The 27,904-nt window shown below is 42.9% G+C and overlaps 1 protein-coding gene across 3 annotated transcripts; it reads right to left on the reverse strand.

Annotated features, from left to right (window-relative positions):
- Nucleotides 1-889: 889 nt before the first annotated feature.
- Nucleotides 890-27,595, reverse strand: LOC142560353 (uncharacterized). 3 transcript variants are annotated; one of them, XM_075672393.1, is made up of 8 exons: nucleotides 27,263-27,591; nucleotides 24,658-26,887; nucleotides 24,056-24,156; nucleotides 23,304-23,971; nucleotides 19,279-19,441; nucleotides 6,477-6,534; nucleotides 1,145-1,244; nucleotides 890-1,085 (listed from the first exon to the last, which is right to left on the reverse strand). In XM_075672393.1, exons 2-8 carry the CDS (start codon nucleotides 26,862-26,864, stop codon nucleotides 1,017-1,019), a joined length of 3,366 nt encoding a protein of 1,121 aa, XP_075528508.1. In that variant the 5' UTR covers nucleotides 26,865-26,887; nucleotides 27,263-27,591; the 3' UTR covers nucleotides 890-1,016. The 3 variants fall into 3 exon arrangements, with proteins under 3 accessions (XP_075528508.1, XP_075528523.1, XP_075528515.1); XM_075672408.1 differs by lacking the exon at nucleotides 6,477-6,534 and having other exon boundaries at nucleotides 27,263-27,593; XM_075672400.1 differs by lacking the exons at nucleotides 890-1,085; nucleotides 1,145-1,244 and adding an exon at nucleotides 9,027-9,278 and having other exon boundaries at nucleotides 6,486-6,534; nucleotides 27,263-27,595.
- Nucleotides 27,596-27,904: the final 309 nt, after the last annotated feature.

Raw genomic sequence — 27,904 nt, forward strand, 5'->3', positions numbered from 1 at the left:
GAAACTGCTGCAGACCCAGGTAGCACACATAACATTGCAGTTCTGTTATGCATGTTGTACTAACATGACATGTTCGACGATAACATTACTTCAATGTTAAGGCTCATCAGAATATGAGTGCCAAGTCATAAATGTATCTGAAACTGAAACTGCAAACTGAAATTGACGTTCAACAAAATCTGAACAACTTAAGTGCTTATTCCAGTTAACACTATATTTAAAAATCGCAATGCAGTTGAAGAGCCTAGCGGGTCACGAGGGTTGTGATGGCAAGTTTGATGCTGATGGAATTCTCAATGAGAGAACTTTAACTCGGAGTTATGATACAGCAGGATAGGAGTGCAGTAGGGACAGCTGCAGCAGCTGCTTGACAAAACTAGCATGTAAGGAAAAACGGCTGTTTTGTCTCCACGGAATTCTGCGCGAAAGACATGGAAGGTCCAGTTTTTGTCTTAAAAAGCACTTACGCTTCAGACAGCATGTGAATAACGAAGCTATCACGTGGCTGCTGCGGAGGTAGAAACGCTGACCGTGCAGTCGTGCAAACAGCGGTACGTATTGGTGGCAGCAGCATGCCATGCACATTTGCTCCTGGTGTTCATGGAGCTTTTGATTTCTTTCAGTTGGAGGAGGTCCTGGCCATATTAATGAGACAAACATATGTGTACTTCTATGGGTTATGTTCATTTGTCCAGTGTTCAGACAGTAATTTTTTATATTAATGAGGACAAATGGTTTGAAAAGTTTGGTGCCCACAAATAATGGCCATAAATCAAGTCATCCACTTTAACAAGGGTTACAATACCGATGCTCAACTGTAGTTCACACAAGCCAGGTTTTCTAATCAATACTCCACTTTAGCTAATTAGCAAGATAACCATTATGTATGTATAAGGAAAAGACTTCCCTTTGAAGGTCAGTCAATTATTTATTTACATTCCAAGTATACACATCACATATAGCAGAATTAAATCACCACCAATTGCAAGTTCAAATACCTAGCATTGCTGAACCATTCAAAGATTAGTGAATGGCTTGTTAATTGGAAAGTTGATGCAGCCTGTCAAAGCCTTCTCTTGAATGGCCTGAAATACAAAAGAAAACACTTGTAAAGGACACTCATATTTAAATGAAGTAGGCTTACCTTGTTGTACAGCTGTGCCATAAGACGGTTTGTTCTGTACTGTTGCTCTCGTCGCAACCTTGTTTTCGAGTCAATAACTTCAGGAAGCTTTTGATACACCCTAGAAAATAAAAAATAAAAGACAGCAGACTTTAGCAGTTCCTTTGGCTCTGAACTAATTTATTGCAACAGCAGCCTTTTCCCACAGTAAAGACCACTGTTTTATATTCGCTTGCCTGCTTTTTCCTCAAATAATTGATTCACCCACTAGGGCAAACTAGACAAGAACCCAGCAGTTATAGGGCTGACTGTTAAGGTGGAGGGTTGTGGTCATATTAAAATGCATTAATTTAGAGTAAGAACTTGAAAATATATATATATATATATATATATATATATATATATATATATATATATATATATATATATATATATATATATATATATAATATGTTCATTACAATATTTAAAACATATTTATAACTGTGTGATAGCACAGAAAGAATAGTGTCGATTAGGTAAGTAAGCTATGACTTTATTCTTTGTGATGTATGCAACTTCCTTTTTGTAAGGCATAGTATTGCATGTTGTGAAACTCTCAGTCTCTGCCTGTCTAAGGAGGCTAGATTTATTTAGTTAAAATGTACAGCTTTTTGGAACCTTTTATTCACAGCTGTTTTTCAAGATTATTTCAAGATACTTTACAGGCCCCATGAGGAGCACTGAGTAAGAGGGCCATCACTGTAAGCTGTACACGAGAATACCATAAAGTAGAAATAATTGCTGCAAAACAGGGTTACAAATGCAGAGCTGCGGTAGTAAACAAACATCGGATAAATTTCATCCCGCACATTGCTCGCACACATAATCAAACGTGTGCAATGGTGATTCAGATAATGTTCAACAAGGTTCAAGACCAAGCTAGTTAGTGTTCCATGCATTATAGCAAACACCGGGACAAGGACAAGAATAGACAAAGTGTTGACTGCAAACTTCTCAGGTAATCTTGGTGCATCAGGCTTATTTCTGTTTTTGTGTTATAAAGGTGAGGTGGCCTTGTGGCCAGTGCAACAAGTTTCGAGAACTTGTGTAACACAGTCACATTTCTTTGTTTCAGTTTTTCAGTAGGACAACGTCCAAGCACCTATCTGCCTGACGTGACAGCAGCATGGAATTTGAGATGACCTTCAAACTTGAAGTCTCTTTACACCATTTATATTCATATTTTGTGCAAATCAATATTTAGGCCACAAGTAGGGGGACAGCTACTGTCTTAACTATGTCGCCATTTTCAGACTCAATGACTCATTTTAAGGGTCCCGCCTGGGGTAACCAACTCTGCACGAGGCCAAAATGTCTACTACAGCTGATGTCACGAGCAAAACAATGCAGTGCCACCTATCAGATTTGAGTGGTTTCATTTCCTTGTACATTTGCAGTGCTGCTATACCGGGCACTTGGCAGCTGTAAATCCTGTAAGCCACTATGTAAACTATGTGGCAATGCCACAGAAACGTAGCTGTTGTTTCCCACCAGCCAAGTAATGCTCAGCGTATCCTCTATTGTGGGTATGTATACCACGTTTGAGGCTTATCATCATCACTGTCTGCCTCCTTTGTGCTGTCACCACGCTTTTCACGAGCATGACAATGCCGAATTGCAGGAAAACATACTGACATCTTATCAAGAACAATTTCTATGAGATGCACATATCTTTCTTGTCCACAACAGCACTCTCTTTTCTTCTTATGTTGAATTAATAAATTTTTATACGACTGCACACCTCCCCCCTAACAAACGGCCCTATACTGGACTCTTTTTCCCGTTTCCCAGTGTGTGAACGCTATCAAATAGCAGACTTGTGTGTTAGCGGTACCACGTAATGTAATCCTCATCCACTACAATATTGCTTGGTCTGGCCTTGGAAATATATGTACAGACGCCACTGCTCTCAGAGTCTGTGTGGAGAGCTAAGCCTTGCACTAAATGTCCAGCACAGTTGTCATGCGATAGCTCAGCAGTTAGTGCGCTTGACTCCCCCAATGGATGTTGCTTGACTGAAATAGGCTCAAATCCCTGTGATGGCCGCTGTGGTGAAAAAAAATTTTTTCTTCACGCTGTGGCAATGATGACGCTGAGGATGATGAGGGGGCCCAACGACAAAAATCATCGCTGTTTGTCATTGATGACAACTACAGTCAGCATAACGGGATGGACAAATGGACAAGGCAAACCCAATTTCGAGCACTTAAAGGGCCCCTCACCAGGCCCCATAGCAAATTTTGGTTATATGCTGGAAGTTGCTATGTGTCCTCCAAGGAGCGTTCTGCCACAAAAATTTTTCAAATCGGCTCATTAATAGCCGAGACAGAAATATTTCAGTGCCGCGAACCCATGATTTCAGCAGGCGGGCTCCACTGCCAAGCAAGACACACTCTCCACTTGCCCTGTCTAGCCTTCGCAAATTAAATTCCTTCCTTGTGTTCTCCCATACCAGACCTCGAGCATTGCGTGACGCATACGTCACAGGCCCCGCCTTCATTTTTTTTCTCTCTCTCTCTCTCTCTCTCGTTTTTTCTTGTGGTACCCATCTCCGCTGACCGCACCGCACACGAGCTGTTGTCTCGTTCATGTAGTGCACGATTTCGCATGCTCTGCACAAGGACACATGACTAGCGGTATAATTCAGTGCTACACGAATACTTAGGCAGAACAAGCGGATCGCAGAGCGTGATCACGCGCTGGAACACGGTAGAAAATGGCATAGTTTCTGTACCTGTGCACGTGACCGCACAACCGTGGGAACAAGCAGACGAAGCGGAAGTACATCTCTCTTGCTTCGGTGCGAAGTAAAACAAAAAACACGCAGACATTCCGTTTATGTTTTATTATTTCTCTAAACTTCAATTCATCAATTCAAGCAATAGATCGCAAAGATAACAGATGTTGTCTTGAATAATTCTCGAAGTCGCGTGTCACCACGAGCGACGTCACACTGCGTCACCGTCCACCTTGGAGCGCGGCAGCCGCGAGTGAAGAGGGAAACGGCATTCGGATTGGAATTTCAGATCTTTCCACGGCGCGTAGTGGTGTAATACTTTACAGACACGATTGTTATCGCGCCATGTATGCTCTGCACTTGCCAGCTCAAAATGGCCAGACCTGGTGAGGGGCCCTTTAAGGGGGGACATGGGTTGTTGAGATAACTTTATTCCTTGATCAAATCTGACAAAACTGCACACGCTCATTCAGTGTTTTGTGTTTATTTTAAATATCTAGTTATATTTTGCGTATACATAGTAGTTGCCGAAACAATTAAAAGTTACCTGCTAAAGGGAAAGTTGCGAACAACATATAGTTGGATACTACAGTGCATAAGGACAGCAATGTTGGAAACAGATTCGAAATTGAACAATTATTTGTCATTTTTAAAGCCTACTGAAGTTCTATGTTCACAATATCAGTAATAAGAGCAAATGTAAATGTAAATAAAGAAAGCAATTTGGAGCTGAACATAAAAAAAAATCTGCTCAGCATTGCCTCCTCAATACTTAGCTTTGCCTTGCAAAAAAAAATCTAGCCGTCTTACATCTAAAGGTATTGATACAGCAAACAAGCAAAGTGACCAAAAACATGTTTTCAGAAAAATAAGAAAAAAAAAAAGAAACTTTACTCAGTGCTTTGCTTACTGCATTGCTTACTGGAAAGAGAAGCAATACTGAGACACATCATACACATGCATTTCACATGGCATTGATAAAAGACTCTGCCAGAGGGGCCACTGAAGTCAGGTTTTCTTTTCAGGGTCAAAAAAACATGCAAAGCAATTTGAAGCGAGGTGAACTTACAGCAACATATTCATTCTCTTGGCATCTAACCATACCTTTAGAAAAAAATTTTAATTGGCTACCTCCTCTTTCAAAAATATAATAAACTTTGTCCTGTGTGTATACTTAAGAATATTGTATATGCATTGTGCATGGTGTTTAAAGCGGAAATTTAAAAGAATGTTGAAGCGAGAAAATAGGAATGAGGCAGCTGTCACTAGTTTTCTAATGCGCGTGTCCTCCTATTGTCAGGATTTGCAGAAATAAAGCAAAAGTATGAATTAAAGTAGGGCACGTCCACGCCAGCAATGATACAGTAAGCTCCCCAGTGAGGAGTAGCAGGCTAGAGACGCTCTCCAGGCCGACCTCTCCTCCTTTCTCTTCATTAAAATCTACTCCTCCTCCTATTGGCCACAATAAAATTCTAAGTGAAAAGGTCGAGGCAAGTAAAAAGAAACCTCAAATGATGTGGGTGAAAAAACTCTGGTAATGAAAATTTAGGTGTGTGTTTGGGGGGGAGGGGGGGTAGCCTTTAGCATTGCCGTGTGTGTTTGTGGGGGAGGGGGAGGGCTTGGGCCCTGTGCCCCCCCCCCCCCGTAGTCAGCACCTATGGCACCACAACTTGCGTTTTACACAAGACAGCAGAGCATTTATAGAATCGCAGCATCTGAGCCAGCCGCGGCTGCGTAAGCGCAAGTGAGAAAATCCGATTTTTGCTTGGTAGCTGGTATTGAAGCAGCCTTGCAATTTTTTCTTAAGCCTTCTTCACTTTCTCCAAATCATTGGGCTGCAGTAGTTGTGCTGGAATTCCACACGAACACCAGCTACTGCCAGAACCACTTTCATCTGCTAAGCCTATTTCGCAGTCATGGGGGAGGCTCCGGGGGCACTCGGCACGGGCAGCAAACTATTGCCGGCATCTTCCAAAGCTACTGCGCATTTTCGAATGTTTAAAACCCCTCTTTTCTTCTTCTGTTCGCCGAATTTATGGCTTGCAGCAGACTGAATTTGACATCGTTTCGTGCCAAGTTTCACATGCCCGAGCAGATGATGGCGAAACTCCGCCAATGGCATGGCGTGCTTATGATCACATGCATCAGTAGACGAACGGAATTGCGCATGAGGACTACTTTTTTGCTGGGTTTTTCTTTCATACCCATTCAGCGCAGAGTAGCGGTGGCACGAAAAGTAAATGAGAAGAGTGGCTCTTTCAAACAAGACAAGATGGCTGGGGTCGGAAACTTAAAACAGCAACTATGCGTCACGAAAAAAAAGCCCTTTTATGCGCGTTCATCAGTAAAAATACAGCTTGCCGATGTGATATAAAACGCCATTACCACCAAAACATTGGCCCAAGATGGATGAAAATTTCTGAGATAATGCATCAGACACTGTAGAATCCAAAAATAATGTATGCAAAGAAAGTTATTATTCCACGATTTTTTGGCCTCCAAGATCCGTGTGCCCCCTTAACTGCTGTCACAGTAAACTGTTAACTTCACACTTTCACAAGCTAAGAAACCTACCTCTCAGTCTGTTCTCTCATTTCCTTGTGTGTAAATGTCTTCTTTGTTGAGGCTCTTCCTTTGTTGGTAGGGAAAAAAAAAAAAAGAGGCACAATCAAGCAGGGTTTCCATTTTCACTTATTATTTAACGTCCAAGCTGGAGCTGCACTCAGCCTAACACTCTACATCAATGCAGTTGAACATCTATGTAACAAACATGGATATAACAAAGTACCAGATATAACAAAGTAAATCCAAAATTTGGTTAGCCATGCCTTATTTCAGTGAGTATTGCACTGCTAAAATGAAACCAAAACTGCAAGATTCAAGACAATATCAGCTATAGCAAAAGCAATATGTGTTTGCTCGTATTAATGTATCTACTCTGCTAGCAAAGATGTCGAATACTCAGCAAGAGCAACTGGAAATGGCACATTCTGAACGCACATGGCCATTTTGAGCCAAAAGCTTGGCTTGCTTGCAACTGGCGAGCCAAGATGCTAGTGAGATCACATGGCTGGATCTTAATGATGGTGGAAAGTGCATTTGTAATTTAGTTTGTACTACTTAGATTCACATCAAACTGCAGAGCTCGAAGATAGATGGCAACAAGTTCAAAATGATGCATTTCATCCTGTGTCTCAATTTACCCCTCCTTGTGGTAAAATTGGCAGATGAAGGAAGGGACAAAACAGAGTGAACAGGCATACTGAGTTGTCCATAGCCACATGTTACAGCCCTAGAATTGGGCTATACGCCATCTCACCAACTCTGTGGAGAGGAAAGTATGGGGTGTGCCGTGGCAGCCCAAGATGCGCAAGAATATGCCATCTGACATCCTATATGGCACATTTGCTTTGTTTTGGCTCAACTAAACTGCGCAAAGAGGTTTGGGTTGCTTTGTTAGAACCTAAATAACTGCTTTTAATAGTACTTATAGAACTACTACAAGAATCATGCTCGCGTGTTCATTGACTGTACAACACAGGTAGTCTATAAAATCCCGCTCAATTAGAAAAATTGCTATATCGGGCAGACAGGAAGGTGCATTATGATCGCCTATGCGAGTATGCTGCTTCACTAAAAGGAAACCCACACAGTCATCTGACTGCCCGCTGTAACAGGTGTAGTTGCACCCCGATCTTTAACCCTTTCAGGGTCAATGATGTAAATATACGGCACCGCAAACAAGTCCAAAATGGTCGATGCCGTATATTTATGGCGCTGTCTGTACATTTAGAAAGTGCGCCAATTTCCAAACTTTTTATTTCCTGGCATGTGCTGCTACTATGTGGGAATACAGGGAATTTTTTTCTCGCACCTCCCCCTCTCGGTTTTCGTTGCAAGGTTGGTTTTAGAGCTAGTTTGCCCCGACGTGTCTATATACTAGTACCGCTCACGCATTGGCGCGCGCACAGGCAGGTGACGCTTTTGGCTTCTTGCACTCGCAAAACTGATGGCTATCTCGTTACTAATCGCTCAAAGGGCGACCGCCTGTTTCTCGCTCATTTAGTGCTCACAGGGGCGCGCATAGAAAGGATGCCGCCAAGCATGCGTTTCCTTTTCTTTTCTTTTTTGGGAGACTCGCGAAAACGAATTGCCTCTGGTTGGTGATTAGATGAAGATTAGCGGAAGTTTGTCACACGTTTTGCTCTTTTGACGGGCACACAACCACACAGTTTTCTTGAATGTGCTCACCTACACAGTTCGATTACACTATGGACGTAAATATTAGTGCAAGAGCAGGAACATTTGAGACTTGCGAAATATTCTCATGTGCGCATTTTCTAAGCTTTGAACTATGTGTATAACAATGCATCAAATCTTTAATTCTTATAAGTTTATTTTCTTTTTTTTTATTATTGTTGTTATTCATGAATAAACAGTACATATATACCAACGCAAAATATTTTTTTCTCACTTTACGGTCACCCTAGGAAAATTACGGCAAATTTCTTTTCGAAATAGGTCCCTCAGAAGAATTGGAATCTGCAAACAAAAAAAATCGACCCTGGGCGGTCGCATATGTTGAAAAACAAAATCTACCCTGAAAGGATTAAGAAGTGCGAAATAATTGGAAGATGTGAAGGGTGAAAGTGATTGAAATGGTTGTCAGCTAACGCACGCAGGAAATTTTTGAGGCCTTTTACATATTCACAAGTGGCAATACATGAGTCAGTTCTGCATCCCTCACACTATCAACAAAAGAACTGGATTATCTCCATGGCAAACGCTTATACTTTTTTTTTTCTTTCATGATGTCTTTATACGCTGCTTCTGCAAATAAAACATTTGGTTTGCCAGTCAGCACTCTGTCCTGTGTGCTTTACTTGCTCGTCCTGTGTTGTGCTGTTTGTTTTATTCAGTACTTATATGAATGTAAATGATAATATGTTTCATTGAGGTAAACATATACTAGTCTAAATGAAAGTGAGTGTTCATATTCGTTAATTAGAGATTAGGGTTAAATATTTTGGAAGAAAGTTAAGAAGCCTTCACAAAACGTCGCACTTATAATTCCCACTGCACAAATGACCTAGAAATAGGAAAATGTGAAAGACCATTTAGCACCTTTGCTTCCACATGGCTGCTAGGTTATCATATTCGTCCTGCTTCACGGTGTTGAGCAGATCACTTTGCTTTTGAGCTCAGTCCAGCCAGGCAGACAGCTAAAAGCATGGTCTCTGGTCTGAAGAATGATGTTAGAGGTGCCCTCAGCACTCATGTAAACTACGAGTACGACAAGGATCAGCAAGCGGCCACCTTGCAATTGGACAAAGGAAGCCGAGCCCATGGCCAAGGTGCAGCCACATGGAGTCTGGCCTAGAAAAGGCAATGACTGTGACCAACTCTAGGCAGGACACTTTTCACTTGGATGGTCTTCCAAGAGTCCCACATGATTTATGTGTCAAAATTACATCGAGCAATGAAAAGATTTGGTTCAAGTTCACCAGACGTTATCGGAACGCGTATCTCAACTACCAGCAAAACCATGATTGTGGCGTGGCATGTTGTGGAATTGAATGACAGCATTCAAGGCACGTTGCATGCAAATAAAAAAAAAAAAAAAACGGGCTGTCATGAGGAGACAGGCACCCAAGGCTGCAAAAAGTGTTTTGTAGAAGAATTGCCACCATCTTTGACACTGAAGAGTGTTATCATCATGGAAAACGCACTTTACCACTCTGCAACACTACAAAGCATGCTGTGAAAGCCTTCTCTGAAAAAAATAATAAAAGAAAGCATTCAGGTCGTTCCAGGCCAAACCAACCAGCGTTTTTTTCGAACATCACAGATATAGCTGAAAAATTTTTCACATGTTTACTGGACTTGAAAACTCATTCTCCACTTTTGTTTATTTCTGCCAGGAATTTTGTAGCATTTTGATGAACTTATTTTTCCTGTCCAGCTGAGCTAGAAAGGATCAACCAACATTTTTTTTCAAAGGCACACTGTGTAATCCAGTCGTTCAAATAATGTGTATGGAAAGATGACTAAGTGACTGCCAAAATAGCCAGTTCTTTAAATATTTTTAATACTTGAGTGCTTTTGGCACCGGCAAACACGAGTAAAATTGCAGTTTGAAATTTTTTCTCGGAATGCAGAAAAAATTCAGAAGGAAGAAATTAAATACAGTTAAACCTCAATATAACGAAGTTGGTAAAATTGGCAATTTGCTTTGTTATATCAAATTTCTTTCTATTGAAATTAGAGCTTTTATGCAAATAAGTAAATTAGAGAGGTGCCGTTTGCAAGCAGCCGCTTGTAATTCAATCGTTTGACCATCTGCATTCGCAGAAATTCGTATTTATTGTCTTGGCATTCCTTTGTGGTGGCAGTGAAATTTTGTTATACTGAAATCAAATACAGACACACTTCGTTATACTGAGGTTCTAAATACGTGGTGTTCTATGAACGAGAGGTTATGAAAAGTTAAACACCTCATTATATAGAGAATTTCGTTATATTGAAGTTTGTTATATTGGGGTTTATTTAACTGTATAGAATGGTAGCATGGTTGACATAGTATAGCAGACAAATATTTGAAGCTTTGGAGGTTCAGCAAATCACCTAGAAAAAAACTGTAAAGTTCTAATTTTTTGCAAAAAGCTTCGTGTTTAGGATAAAATAAGGTAGCTTTGGTGGTCGGCCTAAAAATATACGTGATACATCATTAGATAGCTCTACATGTCTGCTATGTATGTGTGAAGTTACAGAAAGGCAGCATTTTTTTTAAGTGCAGAAAGATATTTAATTTCTTGTCACTACTGGCTTTTCTCCGACGTGCGCCCAAGCTTGCCAGCTTGGGATGCAGACGATAAAGCTGGCTTCGTCTGCAACCCAGATGCCAGAGAAATGGTGTTGTGGTCTGTTTTATTATCATGAGAGGCATGCTCTAACACAACATGGCTTGTGCTTGGTGTGTGCTGGATAAACCATAAAGCCATTGCACATGAAAAATCAATATGTGACAAATGCGTCAGGGAGTCCTGCAGTGTTAAAAGATGCACATTTCATGCAGTTTACAAATAGAAATATTTGCTATTAAGTAGCCAGCAAATCCAAAAACAGTGCTGATATCATTCACACAAAGCATTTTAAAAGATATGTCACACTGCAATGCAGTGAGACATATCAACATGCATTGCGACATACGGGAGCAGAACAGTTTGTGTCCTGCTCTCTGGAACCCAGAGACTGTCATAAGACGATACAAGTAGAAAACACTTTCATAATTACAACTGAAATCCTACACGAGCGTGAACAGTCTCCTGGTGTTGCATGTTACCATTGTTTGACAGCCTGAACATGCTTGGCTATAAAATTCATATGTGTCCTGTTAAGTTTGACGTGGTCAGAGGTGCTTGGTGACCACTTTTCGCATTCATGTTAAAAAGAAAATGCGAGTCAAAGCTGCGGCACTTAAAGTCTGTTGCTTGTCTTCGCATTAATAAAGAAAGGCAGTCAAAGTTTGTTGACTAGCTTTTGCGGCTCATTTCATTAAAGGTCTCTCCTTGCTAGAGGACAAGGCTTCATACATTTATGCTGTATGTGCAATCCACATACAAACATTTCAAAAAATAATTTTTCACATTTAAAAAATAAAACCTTTTTGTAACTTCTGACATGCATAACAGATATGTTGGGCTATGTAATGATGTATCACATATATTTTTACGCCAACCACCAAGGCTACTTTTCCGACCTTGAACATGAAAATAATTGCAAAAAATAACATCACAGTTTCTTTTTCAGGCGACCGGCTGAATCTCCAAAGCCTCAAATATTTTTCAGCTATACTATGTCAATTAGGCTACAATTATATATTTATTTTGTGCCTTTGGATTGCCCTTCGTTCCAAGAAATGAATTCAAATTTGAAATTTTACTAGCTTTTGCTGGTGGCAAAAACACTCGAAGTGTTGAACTATTTGAAAAATTGGCTATTTTGGTAGTCGCACCACTTCATTTTCTTGACATAAACATCATCTGAATGGCTGGATCATACAGCCATTCATGTTGATCAGTGCCTTCTAGCCCAGCTGGGCAAGAAAAATTAATTTTCTTGCTGAAATGCTAGAAACTTTTTGGGAAGAAACATAGATCGGGAGAGCGAGAGTTTTGAACTTCAACAACCATGTGGAAATTTTTTCAACTATATCTGTGATGGTCAAAAAACGCTGATTGATTTGGCATGGAATGACCCATTCATCACAGACTTTCCAGAAGACTTGGAAACTGAATGTTTACATCGTCTGCCCATGCAATGCTTTCTTGAGGCGAAACACAAGCAGCGCACGCAACCTAGCATGATGGTTGTTGACTTCTTAGTTTTGTCTTTGCGAGTTCAGCGCGAAGTGTGACAGCAGACAACACGATTGCACATCAACACACCACACAAGGCTACTCTATTTGTCTGTGTGTTTGCTTCCCTGACTGGCTGGCGAGGCTCCTAGCTTTGGCTGCACTGCACGTAGTCAGTGAGACGGAGTATATGAGAAGAGCGCGCCAACGGACACACCACTGCTGGCAGCCTTACTAAGTGGGTTTAGGAAGGAGGCAGCCGTCCACTGTAGATTACTGCATCACTGCTAGTGCATCTCTCCTTGATTCACATTTTCAGAGGGAAATAAGCAACACCTGTCACGTGTGTGTGGTGGGTGAAGTTTCAAGGCATGTCAAAACGCAAATGTTGTGGGGTGGGCTCTCAAGTACCTACACGACTCGCCAGCGACACAGTTATACTTATGCCCCTTGAGTCCTCATGGGTGGGAACTATGGCAGCAATGGTTCACCACCATTGGTGGGAAGCTTCTTGTTACCACGCTTTCTTTCTGTCACCTCGGTGTTTATTACACTCAATTACGTTTACACGGGTAAGCAACATGGTTAATCACAATCGTACTCATGCTTTGGTTTGGTTTATTCACTGTGCAACATACAGGTTAGAGGCATTTCGCTTAGATTCTGAATGCCGCTTGCCACTTCTTTACCGTGTTGCTCTAGCTAGGATGCACGACTGCATCGTGCTGTGCGCTAAAGCTGCTGCGGCTTGCAAGCACTGATTTTGTTGGTTTTATGCAGCCCATTAAATCATCGCACCAGCAGTCACACATTTCACATTTTTGGATCTAGTATTTTATGCCTGGTTTTGCGAATTCGAACTGTTGCTAGTTGCCTGTTGCAGAACTATTGTTTATTTTTTCAAATACGAGGTTTTTGCCTTGCATCGTTTGTAGGTATGGTTTGTGTTTGTGTGTCGTAACGTTTTCCATTAACAATTTCACAACTGCTCTTGATGAGGCAATTTTCACGGTGGTTATTTGGCGATGTCACGTGTATTCAGAGGTAGCAAGGTCACTACAATGCATGCCAGCACCACGCCACATGGAGTTGTTTGAGATATAAGTCTGCGCCAACAAGATGTGCTTATTATTGACGTACAGAAACAGTTTTGCAGTAAAGGTAGAATATATATATGAGTTGTAGTGGGTAATATGCAAGTGGCACTGTAGTTGTAGTGGGTAATATGCATATTACCCACCACAACTACAGTGCCACTTGCATATTACCCACTACAACTTTAGCGGCTTATTACTCTTTTAAATGATTTTCACGCCTCTTTTGACTGCAACCAAGCATCATTAGGCCGCACCAGTACCGTCTCTCACCACATTGATACGGGACACCACGCACCATTACGCCAGCGTCCGTACCGCGTGTCATCCACCGAGCGTCGTGTCATCGCCGAGCAAGTTGAAGACATGCTTGAACGTGGTGTTATCAAGCCATCCTGCAGTCCTTGGTCATCTCCTGTAGTACTCATTAAGAAAAAAGATGGCTCGATTCGTTTCTGTGTGGACTATCGTCGCCTCAACAAGATTACACGAAAAGATGTCTATCCTCTACCGCGCATTGATGACGCCCTGGATTGTCTTCATGGTGCCGAATTCTTTTCTTCTTTGGACTTGCGATCGGGCTATTGGCAAGTGCCAGTGGCTGAATCCGACCGCTCGAAGACAGCTTTTATTACGCCTGATGGCCTGTATGAGTTTACAGTAATGCCATTCGGCCTCTGCAATGCACCCGCGACATTCGAAAGGATGATGGACAATCTTCTACGAGGCCTCAAATGGAAGACGTGTTTGTGTTATTTAGACGACGTGGTAGTTTTCTCCCCTGATTTCACCACTCACCTCTCTCGTCTACGCGAAGTCCTTACTTGCCTTACCACCGCCGGCCTTCAACTTAACTTGAAAAAGTGCCGCTTCGGAGCCCGCCAGCTGACCATACTTGGCCATGTCGTGTCCAAAGACAGCGTCCTTCCCGACCCTGACAAACTTCGTGCTGTCGCAGAATTTCCGCGGCCGACTACAGTGAAAGAGCTCCGCAGTTTCGTCGGTCTTTGCTCTTATTTTCGCCGCTTTGTGCGCAATTTTGCCTGCATCATCGCTCCCCTGACGAAGCTCCTGGCTGGCTCTGGTGACCTTCGCGACTGGACTCCGGCATGTGACCAAGCCTTCACCACTTTGCGCCGTCGGCTTACCTCACCGCCTGTTCTACGCCACTACGACCCGAGTACACCGACTGAAGTTCATACCGACGCCAGCGGCGTTGGTCTTGGGGCCGTCCTTGCACAACGGAAGCCTGGCTTTCCAGAATATGTGGTTGCATATGCGAGTCGTGCTCTCACGAAGGCAGAATCCAATTATTCTGTCACGGAAAAAGAATGTTTAGCTATAGTTTGGGCCTTAAACAAATTTCGCCCTTACTTGTATGGCCGTCCGTTCGACGTTGTGACAGACCACCACGCGCTCTGCTGGCTTGCGTCACTGAAAGACCCGTCGGGGCGTCTTGGACGTTGGGCTCTTCGGATCCAAGAATTTGACATTCGCGTCATTTATCGATCCGGGCGCCAACATTCTGATGCAGATGCGCTCTCCCGTGCGCCCATGCGATCCGACGAAAGGCCACCTTCACCCATAGAGTGCCCGGTTGCTACGCTTGCCGTTAGTGACATGCCGTCTGAACAGAGAAAAGATCCGTGGATTGTGTCTCTTATTGACATTCTTAGCAGTTCTTCAACGTCTACATGCTCTCGAGCCCTTCGTCGCCAAGCCACCCACTTCGTGCTACGGGACGCCATCTTGTACCGCCGAAACTATCAGCCCGACGGTCGCAAATGGCTGCTAGTCATCCCTCGCCATTTGCGTTCCGACGTATGCACGTATTTCCATGCAGACCCACAACAAGCTCATGCTGGCGTCCTGAAAACCTACGAGCGGCTCCGCCAGCGGTACTACTGGCGCGGCATGTATTCTTATGTCCGCAAATACATTCGGTCATGTGCAGCCTGTCAGCGACGCAAGACATCCTCTCATACGACAGGCCCTCTGCAACCTTTACCTTGTCCTGCACGTCCTTTTGATCGGGTTGGCATCGACCTTTATGGGCCTCTTCCATGCAGCGCTACCGGCAATCGTTGGATAATTGTCGCAGTAGACCACCTGACAAGATATGCTGAAACTGCTGCACTTGCTTCGGCTGCTGCTCGCGACGTCGCCGCATTCATCTTACGGCATTTCGTCTTACGGCACGGCGCACCGCGAGAACTGCTCAGTGACCGAGGCCGTGTCTTCTTGTCCGAAGTTATTAATGAGCTCCTCGCCGCGTGCCGCACTATTCACCGCACCACTACGGCGTATCACCCACAAACTAACGGTCTAACGGAACGATTCAACCGCACCCTTGGGGACATGCTCACCATGTATGTTGCGTCGGATCATTCCAATTGGGACGATGTCCTCCCTTTTGTGACGTACGCATACAACACCGCCGTTCAGGCTACCACAGGCTTCTCACCATTTTTCCTTCTTTATGGCCGTGAACCATACACTACCCTCGACACCGTACTACCATATCACCCGGATGCCTCTGAATTCACCCCTCTTTCCGAAGTTGCTCGCCATGCTGAAGAGTGCCGCCAACTTGCTCGCTCGTTCACGTCGGATACCCAAGGAATCCACAAAGATCGCCACGACAACGATCAGCCCACACAGTCCTTCGCCGTGGACTCTCACGTCTGGCTTCGGCTGCCCTTCCTAGCTCCAGGCCTTAGCCCAAAGCTTGCTCCAAAATATCAAGGTCCGTACCGGATCGTCGCGTGTACTTCGCCTGTGAATTATGTGGTCGAACCGGTGACGCCATCTCCGGACAAACGCCGCCGTGGCCGCGAGACTGTTCACGTCAGCCGCCTGAAGCCGTACCACGACCCCCTTATCGTATCATTGCCTTAGGTCGCCAGGATGGCTCCTCTTCGCCCCGGGGGAACTTGTAGTGGGTAATATGCAAGTGGCACTGTAGTTGTAGTGGGTAATATGCATGTGGCACTGTGCGGACTGCCACCGCTGCGGCGCGAGACACGAGCGCGGGTTGTTGATGCGAAGCGCTAGGACTCGTGATCTAGAGCTACCTGCGATCCCTCGAACGAGCTACAATAAACCCCATTTCAATATATATATATATATATATATATATATATATATATATATATATATATATATATATATATATAAAAACTAGGGAGACACCACATTAGTCAACAAAACAGAATGGTTACTTAACACAAGCTCCATATCGTACCTGAGCTTTGTTACGCTTGTCTGCGGGACGCACCTGGCACGTATGCGGACTTGGTTGTTTCAAACTCCAGTAACAAACACTGTGTACACGTCCATTATCATAGAGATCCGCGCCTTTCCTACAGATGACACTGCAGAAGGAGCAGTCTGGCACTCGAACAAAAGAGAAATTGCAGCCGCAAACTTCAGCCATCGTTGCTGCAAACAATTGTCTGCTACTGCTCCCGAGCATGTTTTCAAAAGCACCCGCTAAGTGGCCATCAGTGGTGCCTCTATAGGCGGCATACAATTGGTATAGATGTCCTGGATATCCTTCAATGTATAACTGTTCACACCACCCCTCAGTGCATAAGGACGTACTGAAGGGTGCAGCACGTATGAAGGAGGTCGCCTGTTGGCAATGGCGGCCATGTGAGCCACACAAAAGGTGCTGGTCAACTGTATAGTAATGCAATAAGCACATGGGCACATGTACGAGACTTCCCTATGGTTAAAATCCGGTGCAGGTGTAGATGACTGCACTGTTTTGGTTTGTTTCATTACATGTGGGTTATGTTTTTCTTGGCTACTTTAACAAATGACCTGCATAAGCTCAATTCATTACTCCTTGGTGCAATTTTCAAGTGTTTAACTGTTTTACACATCATCATAGCTTGTACAGCATCCAAGGCATCTGTGAAAACAAATAGGGCAGCCTAGGAATTGCCAGAGACAGCTCTGCAAGCTTATTGGGAACACCTTGTACTTTCTTATGCCAGTATTAGCGTCAGTCTAGGATATATCTTTGCCAACAAATGGCTTCATCCTGCATGGAACTCGGTAGCTGTTGACCATAACAGTTGTTGTTCTGCTGCAGCCGTGAGGCAATATAAGACAAACATACTGGGGAGTCACTAACTGCTTTTGCGACAGAAAAGTTTTGCATAGCCAGCTCTGAATTGATAAACATAATAGCCCTCATACATGCTTCTAGAAGTGTATCATATGCTGCATGAACTAATGGCATATTCATAAGTAATGCACAGTTTTGTAACCAAGGTACACAGAGGTACCCTTCCGACTGGGACCCCTGAAGTCTTCCAATATATGCTTCACTAAAGCTGTTCAAAGGCCCCAAAGAATATGTCTATTGGAACAGCAGCAGGATATGAAAAAGAGGACAAGGAACCCAGCACATTTGAAATTTTTTTACAATGCTTTGAAAGAATGTATAGGCTACGCTGTTTTGCTATCATGTATAAATCACAGACACCATGCTCTAAGAGCTGTAATCCCCTTCCTGGCAATCAGTAACAGACTTACCTTTTTATTTCAACACTGCCATGAAAGTTTTTTTTTTTTTTCCCCCCGAAATGAGCCAAATCCACAAACTGAACTATGTGAGATAGAGCAGTAATGACAAGAAAAACTGGGCAACTTTCCTCTAGGAAAAGTATCATAATGAAATGGGTCAAATAAGGCAAATGAACCATATGCGAAGATCATATTTTTGATAAGAAATGAGCCAGATCCTGCTGGGATACAGATCATAATGAGTCAAAACTACTCGCCCTGTACGATAGTGCTTACCACACAATGTGACCGAGGCATTAGTCTCTTGGCAAGTTGTGTTCCTGATTTTTTTTAAAGCCTTCAATGCTGCTCAATAAAAACATACTGAGACATTACAAATGAGGCTCTCTATGCTTTCAAGGAGACAAATTTGCCCTCTCCAAATATTACTCATGAAGCATAGTAGTGTCCCTAATTGCCAATGTTCTAATATCTTTTCCAATAAAATAACATCAGACCATTCTGAAAGTCATCTTCAACAATGTTTTCTGACCAAAATCGCATCAAAGCGAATGTTTCAAATCAAAAAGAGTCAAATGCCAACTTTACATCCTAATATTTTACATCTTAATATTGGTCAAATGTGCTGCATGCTTTTTGACTACTTCTTGCTGTAAAGTTGCTCTAGCCCTGACATGCAAGACATATGATTGCTTTATAGCACTGCATTTTCGTCCGATAACAATTTTTTTTTCTCAAATTCTGTTTAGGTGGATTTGACTCATAAAAGAAAGTCCCTCAAGTGTTGCTGCAGGTAGTAGACCATGCCCTCAGCAAACTGCTGCACACCCCTTCCTCGCATCTTACAGTCTATGCAGTGTGTCATGAACCCTGGATATGCCAGTAAAATTCATCCTCACGTTTCATAGTCACCACATTATTGCAACAGTGCCAATGTAAGCAGCTTGGCAAGTCAGTATACCACTGAGCTTTTGTCTATGTTCTGCACATTGCATACATCACAAAATTACAACTTTTAAACTGGGTGACCGTGGTATGCAGTTTCTGTAGCCCCTAAGTGATAGCAGACTGGGAGAAAAAAAAAGTGTCTGTTGCCAGAACATTCCTAGAAAGAAAGTTCATCAATAGTTGCATTTTCCCCTATCTGCTTCCTTTAACTCACACATTAACTAGAGCAGCACAATGTCCTTTTATGAGGAGTCTGGTGCTAGGGCCTGTTGGTACATAGCGTGACAAACAACGAAACCCAGCCTTCGAAGATGCGCACACAAGAGGAGACAACCACACCCCAGCATGTGTGGTTTTATTTTCTCTCCTCTTGTGTACACGTCTTCTAAGGCTGGGTTTCGTCGTTTGTCAATCCTTTTATGAGCACACAAATGGACAAACCTAAGCTTCCTGGTGGACGAGGCTGCACCTGATTTCGGCCTTGCAGCTGCCCCTGCAATGGTGCTAAGCGCTGCTTTTGTCGTCGTTCAGCCAGGATGGCAACCTGAGTCTGCCTTGCCTCCGAACGCTTGATCAAGCGGCTACAGCGGGCTGCAAATGCTTCCTAAAAAAACAGCCATCCTTTGATTAAACCATGAAACCTGTAAGTGAAGTTTGACATATTTGCAGCAGTGAAAAGTGAGAGAGAGAGAGCACAATATGACGCATACGGGACGGGCACCCATCATGTGTGCTTCATGGTGTTCAATAAGTTTAGCCTTCAAGACAGCTTTTTGACTACAGCTGGTGCCCTTGTGCCAACCTACCGAAACATAATTGATGCAGCTGACACTACTAAACCAATACCATATAGACACAAAAGACTACTTGTGAAGAAAGAGTTTACCCTTTGTTTGTAAGCCAGCTTAAAAAACTAGTTTATAAATACAGTGTGGTGGAACAGATTTGACCTGTTCTAAAGTCTAACCTATTCTGTCATGCAATATATATAACAGCCTGTACAGAAGCTTGGAAATACTCCTTGTGAAGATTAATACTTCCAGGCAAAGCAAACAAATAAGAAAAAAAATATTGCTTTCGCAGCAGGCTGACATGTGAAACTATAATTTAGAGCAAATAGTGGCGCAAACTTGTCTCCTATTGAACCCCAGAAAAATTAATGAAACAAGAGGCCACCAAGACAGGTGCTGCAACAACAGTACAACAGTTTGCAGTCACCTGCCCCAGTATGCAAAAATAATTTTTTTTAAATATGAATGTATAAGAAGCTTATGTTCTATGGTATGTTAATATACTTTACAAATTTACAGCAAAAGTACCGAACGTAATGTCAGTGCCTTTACAGCACTTTGTAGTAATGCTTCTTTGTTGAAGTGCTTTTTTTTTACTGATTTCAAAAGCCTAAATAGGTGAAGTATACCACAATCCAATATACAGTAACTGATCAGCAAATACTGGTGACATCCCCCAGGTTTTATCAATTGTTGGGTGTGTAATGGTTCATTTCAGCTGATACTACTACCTCTACAGCAGTCCTAGAAACAGTCACTATGAGGTGATGCAGTCAACCAGTACATTGATTCCTTGGATATATTAATAAATACTTCAATACATGCAGTGTGACACATTTTGAACAAATTTGCATTGCAGGGGCCCTTCAATGAAACCCAGTAATTGCATTCGCCAAGTGTACTTTCTTTATCAGTTATACAGTTATCTCTCAAAGTTTACAAAAAGAATCAAAAAGTAAGTAGCAAAATCAAGTTCACTGTGACGTAGTCCACACTGCTGAACCATAATTTTAGTGTACCTCATGACATCTATACAAAGTACATGTGCTTATCAGCAAAAACTTTGAATCACAAAAAGTGTCTACAACTCACTAAGCTTTGCACTCATGCAACTCAACATGTGCTACCAGGCAAACCTAATATAATGGGAGTGCTGGCCTTTTCAACTGTTCAGTACCACATGGGTGCAGAATGGCAAAATGGGGAAGGTTAACAGTGCGAGCATTGAGGTGTTTGAGGAAAAAGAAATTAATTTACATTATGGGGTTTTACGTGCCAAAACCACTTTCTGATTATGAGGCACGCCGTAGTGGAGGACTCCGGAAATTTCGACCGCCTGGGGTTCTTTAGCGTGCACCTAAATCTAAGTACACAGGTGTTTTCGCATTTCGCCCTCATCAAAATGCGGCCGCCGTGGCCGGGATTCGATCCCGTGACCTTGTGCTCAGCAGCCCAACACCATAGCCACTGAGCAACCACGGCGGGTGGTTTTTGAGGCGCTGACACCTGCACACTACCTCTTATTTTTCTCTGGGCCTCAAATTCACATTTTATTCAGCACAGTTACCAGCTAAACAATCGTTTTTCTTTACAGCTTGCTAATCATAATGTGCAGCATCTTTCAACTAGAGAACTTCCAAAGTGTTGCCTGAAAACAGCTTTTCCATGAGACAGGAACTGGTCATAGTCATAAAGAAAAATGGACCCCATTTGTTATCACTTCTACTGGCATAATAACCAGAATTAGTCAAAATAATCCCCATTTCAGCACTGCTCAAAAACCACATGTACACCCTACTGCAAAAATGTAAAGGCTAATCAACCATTGTCCACAATGGAATGCTGGCCTTCACTTTTTTTGTAATAGGGTGTACTTTCCATGCTGATTTGTCATGATTGAAAGCCAGAGATATATATAGCCAATAAAAAAAGATGCTGCAGGCAGTGCAGTCAGTGAAAAGATGCCAGACAGGACCATGATATTATAGTTAATTTGAGTCAGAAAAGCTGGTTATGTAATTGACATAAGTTCATGGCATGTCATGAAAAAGAATAATGCCAGGAGTGGCAGGAAGTGCAGATGAAAGCACAAGTGACATATGCCAGGCTTTGTAAGGAGTGTGCACGGAGGCTCCTCAGGCAGGGCACTCATAGGAGTGTTAAAGGCAATGATCAAAGCACAAGCTATTCCTTTCAATTAGACAATTTCTTTTTTCTTTTTTTTTAGATTACCATGGCTTCTTCATTTGAAGCACATCACATTTTACAGCTTTTCTTTTTCTTTTCTTTTTCATGTGGCTTATGTCTCCAATGCCACTATGTGAGAGATTTGAGTCTTTTTTTTTTCTCTTTTATCTTACACATTCGTCTTCATATCTGCAGCCATCATATGCACATTGTGACCAATGGCTTCAAAGCATAAGAATTCCTTTAAAGACAATTTTCTTAAGATTGTCTTATAGCAAAGAGAACAGCTATGCGGCCATGTGCTGATGTATAATCTCTACAGATGTTTAACATGGCTCCTTTCAAAGTTTTGAGGCAGGGAATGACTTGTAGCATAACTAATTTTAACAATACTCGGACGTTACAAAGATTAGGCGTAGCTTTTCCGTGTGTTCTGTGGTAAAATAAACTGGTCACTGTTGTAGACTTCCGTTCATTCAATTTTTCAGTTCAGTCGATCCCTGCCAACGGTCCTGGCTAGCGCTTATGCATTTGTATGGGCCCAAACGTTCGTTACTTCGATCCTAGAATTGTCATTTACCGAATAATTGTATTGACCCAAACAATGGCAATATTACTGGCAGCATCTGTCTCAGCTGAGCTTAGGAGACAGTAAATACGTTGAACGCACGTCACCTGCCATCAAAAACGCCTATTTTCGGCCCAGCCTAGGAAGATTTTTAAGTAATAATGGTAGCTCACAATGATTACGGTATTTACCTGCCTTTTGTTTTCTAAGGAAATCGGGCCAAAAATTGCCTGCATGGTGTAAATCAGATACAAAACCATGACCGCCATTGCGCATTTGTACTTTTTCGCATAACATGGCTGTATTGCAGCGAAGCTGACTTTAGGAAACCGGCCGTCATTCTAAAAAAATTTGGTGCGTTTCTGCTTTGGTAAGGAGTTTTAAGTCATTTCTACATTGTCTACTTAGGACACAGAAAGCTGGCGTGCATTCAATTCAGAGGCATGTTAAACTGGAATAAGTACTGCCAACTGAATCAGCGGTGTGTTCTGGCATTTTTTTTTTTCTTTCTGCATCTTGTTTAGTTCAACCCGCCGGATAATTCGATCAACTTCGTCGGTCCTGTCAGGGTCCAATTAACAGATCAACTTACCATTAATCTCCAATGAACTCAAGTGCCAGTGCTGATGTTCTTTTCTTTCCCTCACCCTATGCCTGTCAGCACTGTTTTCTAACATCACGATACAAGTTCATCCAGTTGGTTATAATAGCATGACTTGCACTGATAGCATGACTGTCATGCTGGAAAATCCCTAAAATGACAAAATGGTGTGCATCATTTAATCTGCTTATATCCAGTTTACTGCTAGCAACACAGTGGAGACTGCAAATGGTTCATCAATGTGGAATTTGGGACATCAAATGCAAGCCGCCTATGAATTGTCGAGCAAGATGCAAATCTTGCCAATGGTGTCAATTACCTGCAGACTCTCTCCTTCCTTGACATCCTGGTGGCTTCTCTCTTTTGGGGATGCTCCTTGTTGTTTATTGCCAGGGTACTGAATGTTTGACCCCAAGGGTACTACCCATGCTACAGGTCGCTTGGAGGCAGCTTTCTTCCTCCGTGGTGAAGGGTGGTCCCTCTGCTTCTTCACTGATTCGCCACCCACTGACACAAAGCATCTTCCCTTGACCACAGTGTCCTCATCATCACGACTGGTAAGAAGCAACTGAGAAGTCTGCACAGCAACACTGTTGCTGTCTGCATTTCCACACACCATTTCGGCTAAGTCCTCTTCTGGTGAAGTGGCTTGTGTTTCTGCTGAAGATGGTGTGCAGCTGACGTCTGCTAAGAGGAACAGCTGCTCAAGTTTATGCAGACGTTCGACTTCTTTTTGCAACTGCTTCAGGTAGCCATGTCTCTGTCGGTTAACAAGGAACCTCAGTTTTTCCAGTTCTCTGTGAGCCATGCGCTTCAACTTGCAACTCTTTCCATTCACTGTCAGCAGCTGTGATGAAGTTCCTTCAGAGACACTGTTGTACGAAGCAGAAGAGTTGTGCTGACCATGCTCTTGATGATTTTTGCAAGAAGCCAATATATCTGGCGAAGAGCACGCTTCACTTTCATGTGATCTTGAAAGCAAAGGGTCTGGAAAGGCAAAAATCACAAACTACAATGGAGCCATTAAATGCAATATGAATGGAATAAATATCTATTCAATTTTTTTTTTACCTTCAGTGTTGCTTTGCGAGATCAGTGTTGACTTTGCTTCTCGATTAATGGGAGGTGTGCCATCCATCTTGGTGAAAGAGGACATGGTTGACAGTCCCATCCTGCAAAACATTTCAAAAGGTTAAACTGCCAACTCATAGTACTTGCAGGCAATTAAATTAGCACTCATCAAAACCACTTCATTTTACAGAGAATGCCAATAATTTGCTTGCAATTTGAAATTTTTATTGAGAACAGTAGCACATGCACAATCAAGGCAGAATTAAACGCAAACAAGTAAACTAAAAGGCAAATTTCCCATTTACACATTTGCCACTGTGTATGATACCAGGGCAATTAATTAAGAGAGGCTTAGTTTTCTGGACAGAGTGCACATAGCTTCCAGCCACATTCCGATCACACATTTCACTTCAAAGTAATCAGGCGTGAGAAGTGTTCTTAATTTCTTCTCGTTAGCATTTCATTTCAGTGTGATAGTATATAATTTCAGGTTGACCAACTGATAAGAGGTTCATTTACAGAGGTTAAGCAAAACAACATTTAACTAATTACATAAAAGTTGTAAATTGCTGCTCATGCTTCAACAAGCACAATGTACTCACACAAGTTTGTCCTTCCGAATAAGTTTTTGGCACAATGCTGTTGCATGCTTTGAAAGCCCTGTGCTGGCCTGGGATGCTTTCGGTGCTAAACGTGATGCTGGACGGACAATGTACCGCTTTCGTGTCATCCCACTGGTGCCTTGCGCTATTACAGCAGGCCGAGTATTTGCCATGTTAGTGACTTCTTGCCTTTTTACAGATGGGAGGCATGACCCAGAGACTACGAGCCTTGGATCACAATTTTCTTGCTTTTCTGTGGCTGGTTCAGCACTGTGAATACGAGGTAGGACGTCTATTTCAAGTGGCACCACTGCAGGTACATAAGGGAAACCAGAGCTGAGCCAATGATCAAGCCGACGCTTGTTAAGCTCACTGCATGGACGGGGAAGCTCAGCGGGTGTTGCACTTCGGGAAGCCAGTCCTGGTACAGCTGTAGGCAATTTCATTTTCAGTCTGTTGTTGTTGATAACAGTAAAACCAGTGACATCCAAAGGTTCAGATTCTATATGAGAAGTATCAGAGGCAGCAACAAAGTTATCGTTACAATCTCTCCCCTGCAGATGGCTGAAACCTGAAGCATGTTTTCGTGTCAAATTTGCATGCTTCTTTTTAAGATTCCTATGCTCTCTGAAGGTTCTGTGGCTATAACACAGCGAAACACTATTTGCACAATCACGCCTTGGCATTTCAAGGCTCTTTCTGCCTACAGGTAGCTGAACAGCAGGCTTCAACTTGGCACAAGCATAGTCTGGTGTCCTATGTCTCACAAGAGATCCTCCTTTCTCCTTGCCAATTTGTTGGTGTCCACCCTTAGCAAGTGCAATATTGAAAGATTCTTGCTTTGCTGATGCAATACCACTCAAATCTGTTGCAGCGATGCCTGATACTAACAAATCAGACTGCTTAGTTAACACTTTCATACAAGTCTGAGTAGACAAAAGATCTGTGGCAGAAGCAGTAGCTTGGACTCCAGCATCTCTGATTGAACAAGCTTCAGTCTGGACTACAACATCACGAAAATGTGTCACAGAAAACTTGTGCATCTTCTCATCAGGAGAAACACTGGCTTCATTGATGACACCACTATCACTTTGCTTGCAAACGTGCCTCTCTATATCATGATACCTTAACCCTCCATGTCCATGCATTCTATCACTAGTGCCAGAATATCCAATGTCTGCCCCATTGTCCCATTCTAAACGCTTGCTTGATGTGTAACTTGACAGAGAGGCTGGAGATGCTTTTCGTGGTACATCACTTATTGTAGAATGCTCCCGGGAAAACATGCCCGAACAGCTTTGCAACTCTGTTTCACAGATGGACAGTTCATGAATCACACTTTCTACAATGTCTTCAATAGATGCATCTATTTCAAGGTGAGAGTCCCATGACTGTAAACTAGCACCTCCACATGAAGAGGTTGAATACCTTGGTCTACAAGTTTTAACACAGGGTTCTTTGATTAGTTGTTTCCTTTCCAAGCTTTTAACATCCGCAGTTTCAGAACGCTTCCGCAGTGACTGTGGTACCACTGTCAGCACAGACTCAAGAGAAAGGGCCAATTCTTGATTACTTATCAGGTTGCCTTTTCCCACGTCATATTTTGAAGCAACTACAGCTTCTGAGGCTGACATGCATGTGCCAGGATAAATAACATTGGAAGAAGCTGCATGCTCCTGCTCCAGCATTTTTTCTGTACATGACTGTGCTTCTCCATCAACTGTTCCAGACATAGTGCAACTGCTGCTTCCATGTTCAGTACTTCCTTGTGAAGTAGTCACAACTGGTATGCTCTCGCTGCTAAACGAACTTGCAACCGATGTACTGCGTGATGCTACTGACATCAACACTGGCGGCGCGGAGTACGATGTCGAGCAGCCGTCAGTCGGTTCCATCGAATCCTTTTGCAACGCCGGTAAAAACTTTTTCAACATTAGGTTTGCATATTCATTTTCCAGTTCCTGTTCAGGCGAGGTATCTGCAGAAGGTGTCGGTGGTGACGACAGTGCTGTATCCGAGCGCAAACTTCCTACACAGACGCCGGTATCGCTGCAGTCTGATATACTCAAGCTCGTTGGTAATGTTGCTGCCTGGTTTTCGCAGAATGATGAGGTTTCGCTGTCAGACTTGGCCTCTGGTGTCGCATAACACAAAGGGAACAAGAAGGCTGACTGGTAACTTGACTGCGCTGTCAGAGGTAGTTCCATCGCCCTTCAGCATAGCATTTTGCCTGCGTGCAAGAAAAAGAATTACGAACGTACTGAGCTTAAAGGTCAGCAATATTCCTACGATTTCTACAATGTACTGCGCTGATATGCAAACTAACCGTCATGGAGGAAGGAAAAGTATTCTATGCTAACCATAACTAACTGTCCAACAATTTGTTAATCAAAAGCATTTACCCGCCTAAATTCTGAACGTTAAAGAAGGTGTTCTAGTGAGATTTACAGCGCGGAAAATGACGTCAACTATCATGAAATTTGTGAAGAATGATTAAAGGTCGTTAACGAATTCGCTAAGTTGTTGAAGCAAATAACATCACGGTCAGAACAGTGGCCAGAAGCATTCAAAAGCACGCAGTAACCGTTGTGGAGGGCTGCCTTACCTAGACTGCGAGCACGACTGCATCATACGTGCTAGCGCGAACTGCACGCAGGCAGCGTAGGTACACAAGTCGGTCTCACGTTCAACATCCAGCACAACAGCACTGCACTCCACATACGCGAACGGCACACAACTCCACAGAAACCACCATGTTACTGAGCTCGCGCTGCTGGAACCGTTGGAGCATCTGTCGATCTGTCTACGTCTCGCCCGTTAGAACTTTTTTTTCTTTCTCTATGCCGTTAGCTCCAGAACCGCTCCACAGCGAAGAAAAGTGACGCAAGGACGAGCACAAAAAGAAGCTCCGCATATTGTTCCCGACATGCACCGATTGGCGCTGCTATAGCATGCGCGTGCGCTATTTGTAATGTAGCTATCCTTTCTTTCTGTAGCTATTTATTCTTTCTGCCGTTTGTTATTGCTCAGCCGGGTAGGTCGGTGCGCCGGACATAGGTCATATTTGCTTTTGATGATACACGCGCAGTTGCGAATACGTTATGTGGGGCTTTTTCGTAAATACCTCGACAATTTTTTTTTTCTAGTCTGGTAATGCGTCGCTACAGTGTAAAAAAAACAACAGTTAAATGGATTGTTAGAAAATACGGCCTCTGACCTATGCTCTGACCTCATATCCTTTACAGTT

The sequence above is a fragment of the Dermacentor variabilis genome, chromosome 1 (genome assembly GCF_050947875.1).
Source record: "Dermacentor variabilis isolate Ectoservices chromosome 1, ASM5094787v1, whole genome shotgun sequence".
NCBI lineage: Eukaryota > Metazoa > Arthropoda > Arachnida > Ixodida > Ixodidae > Dermacentor > Dermacentor variabilis.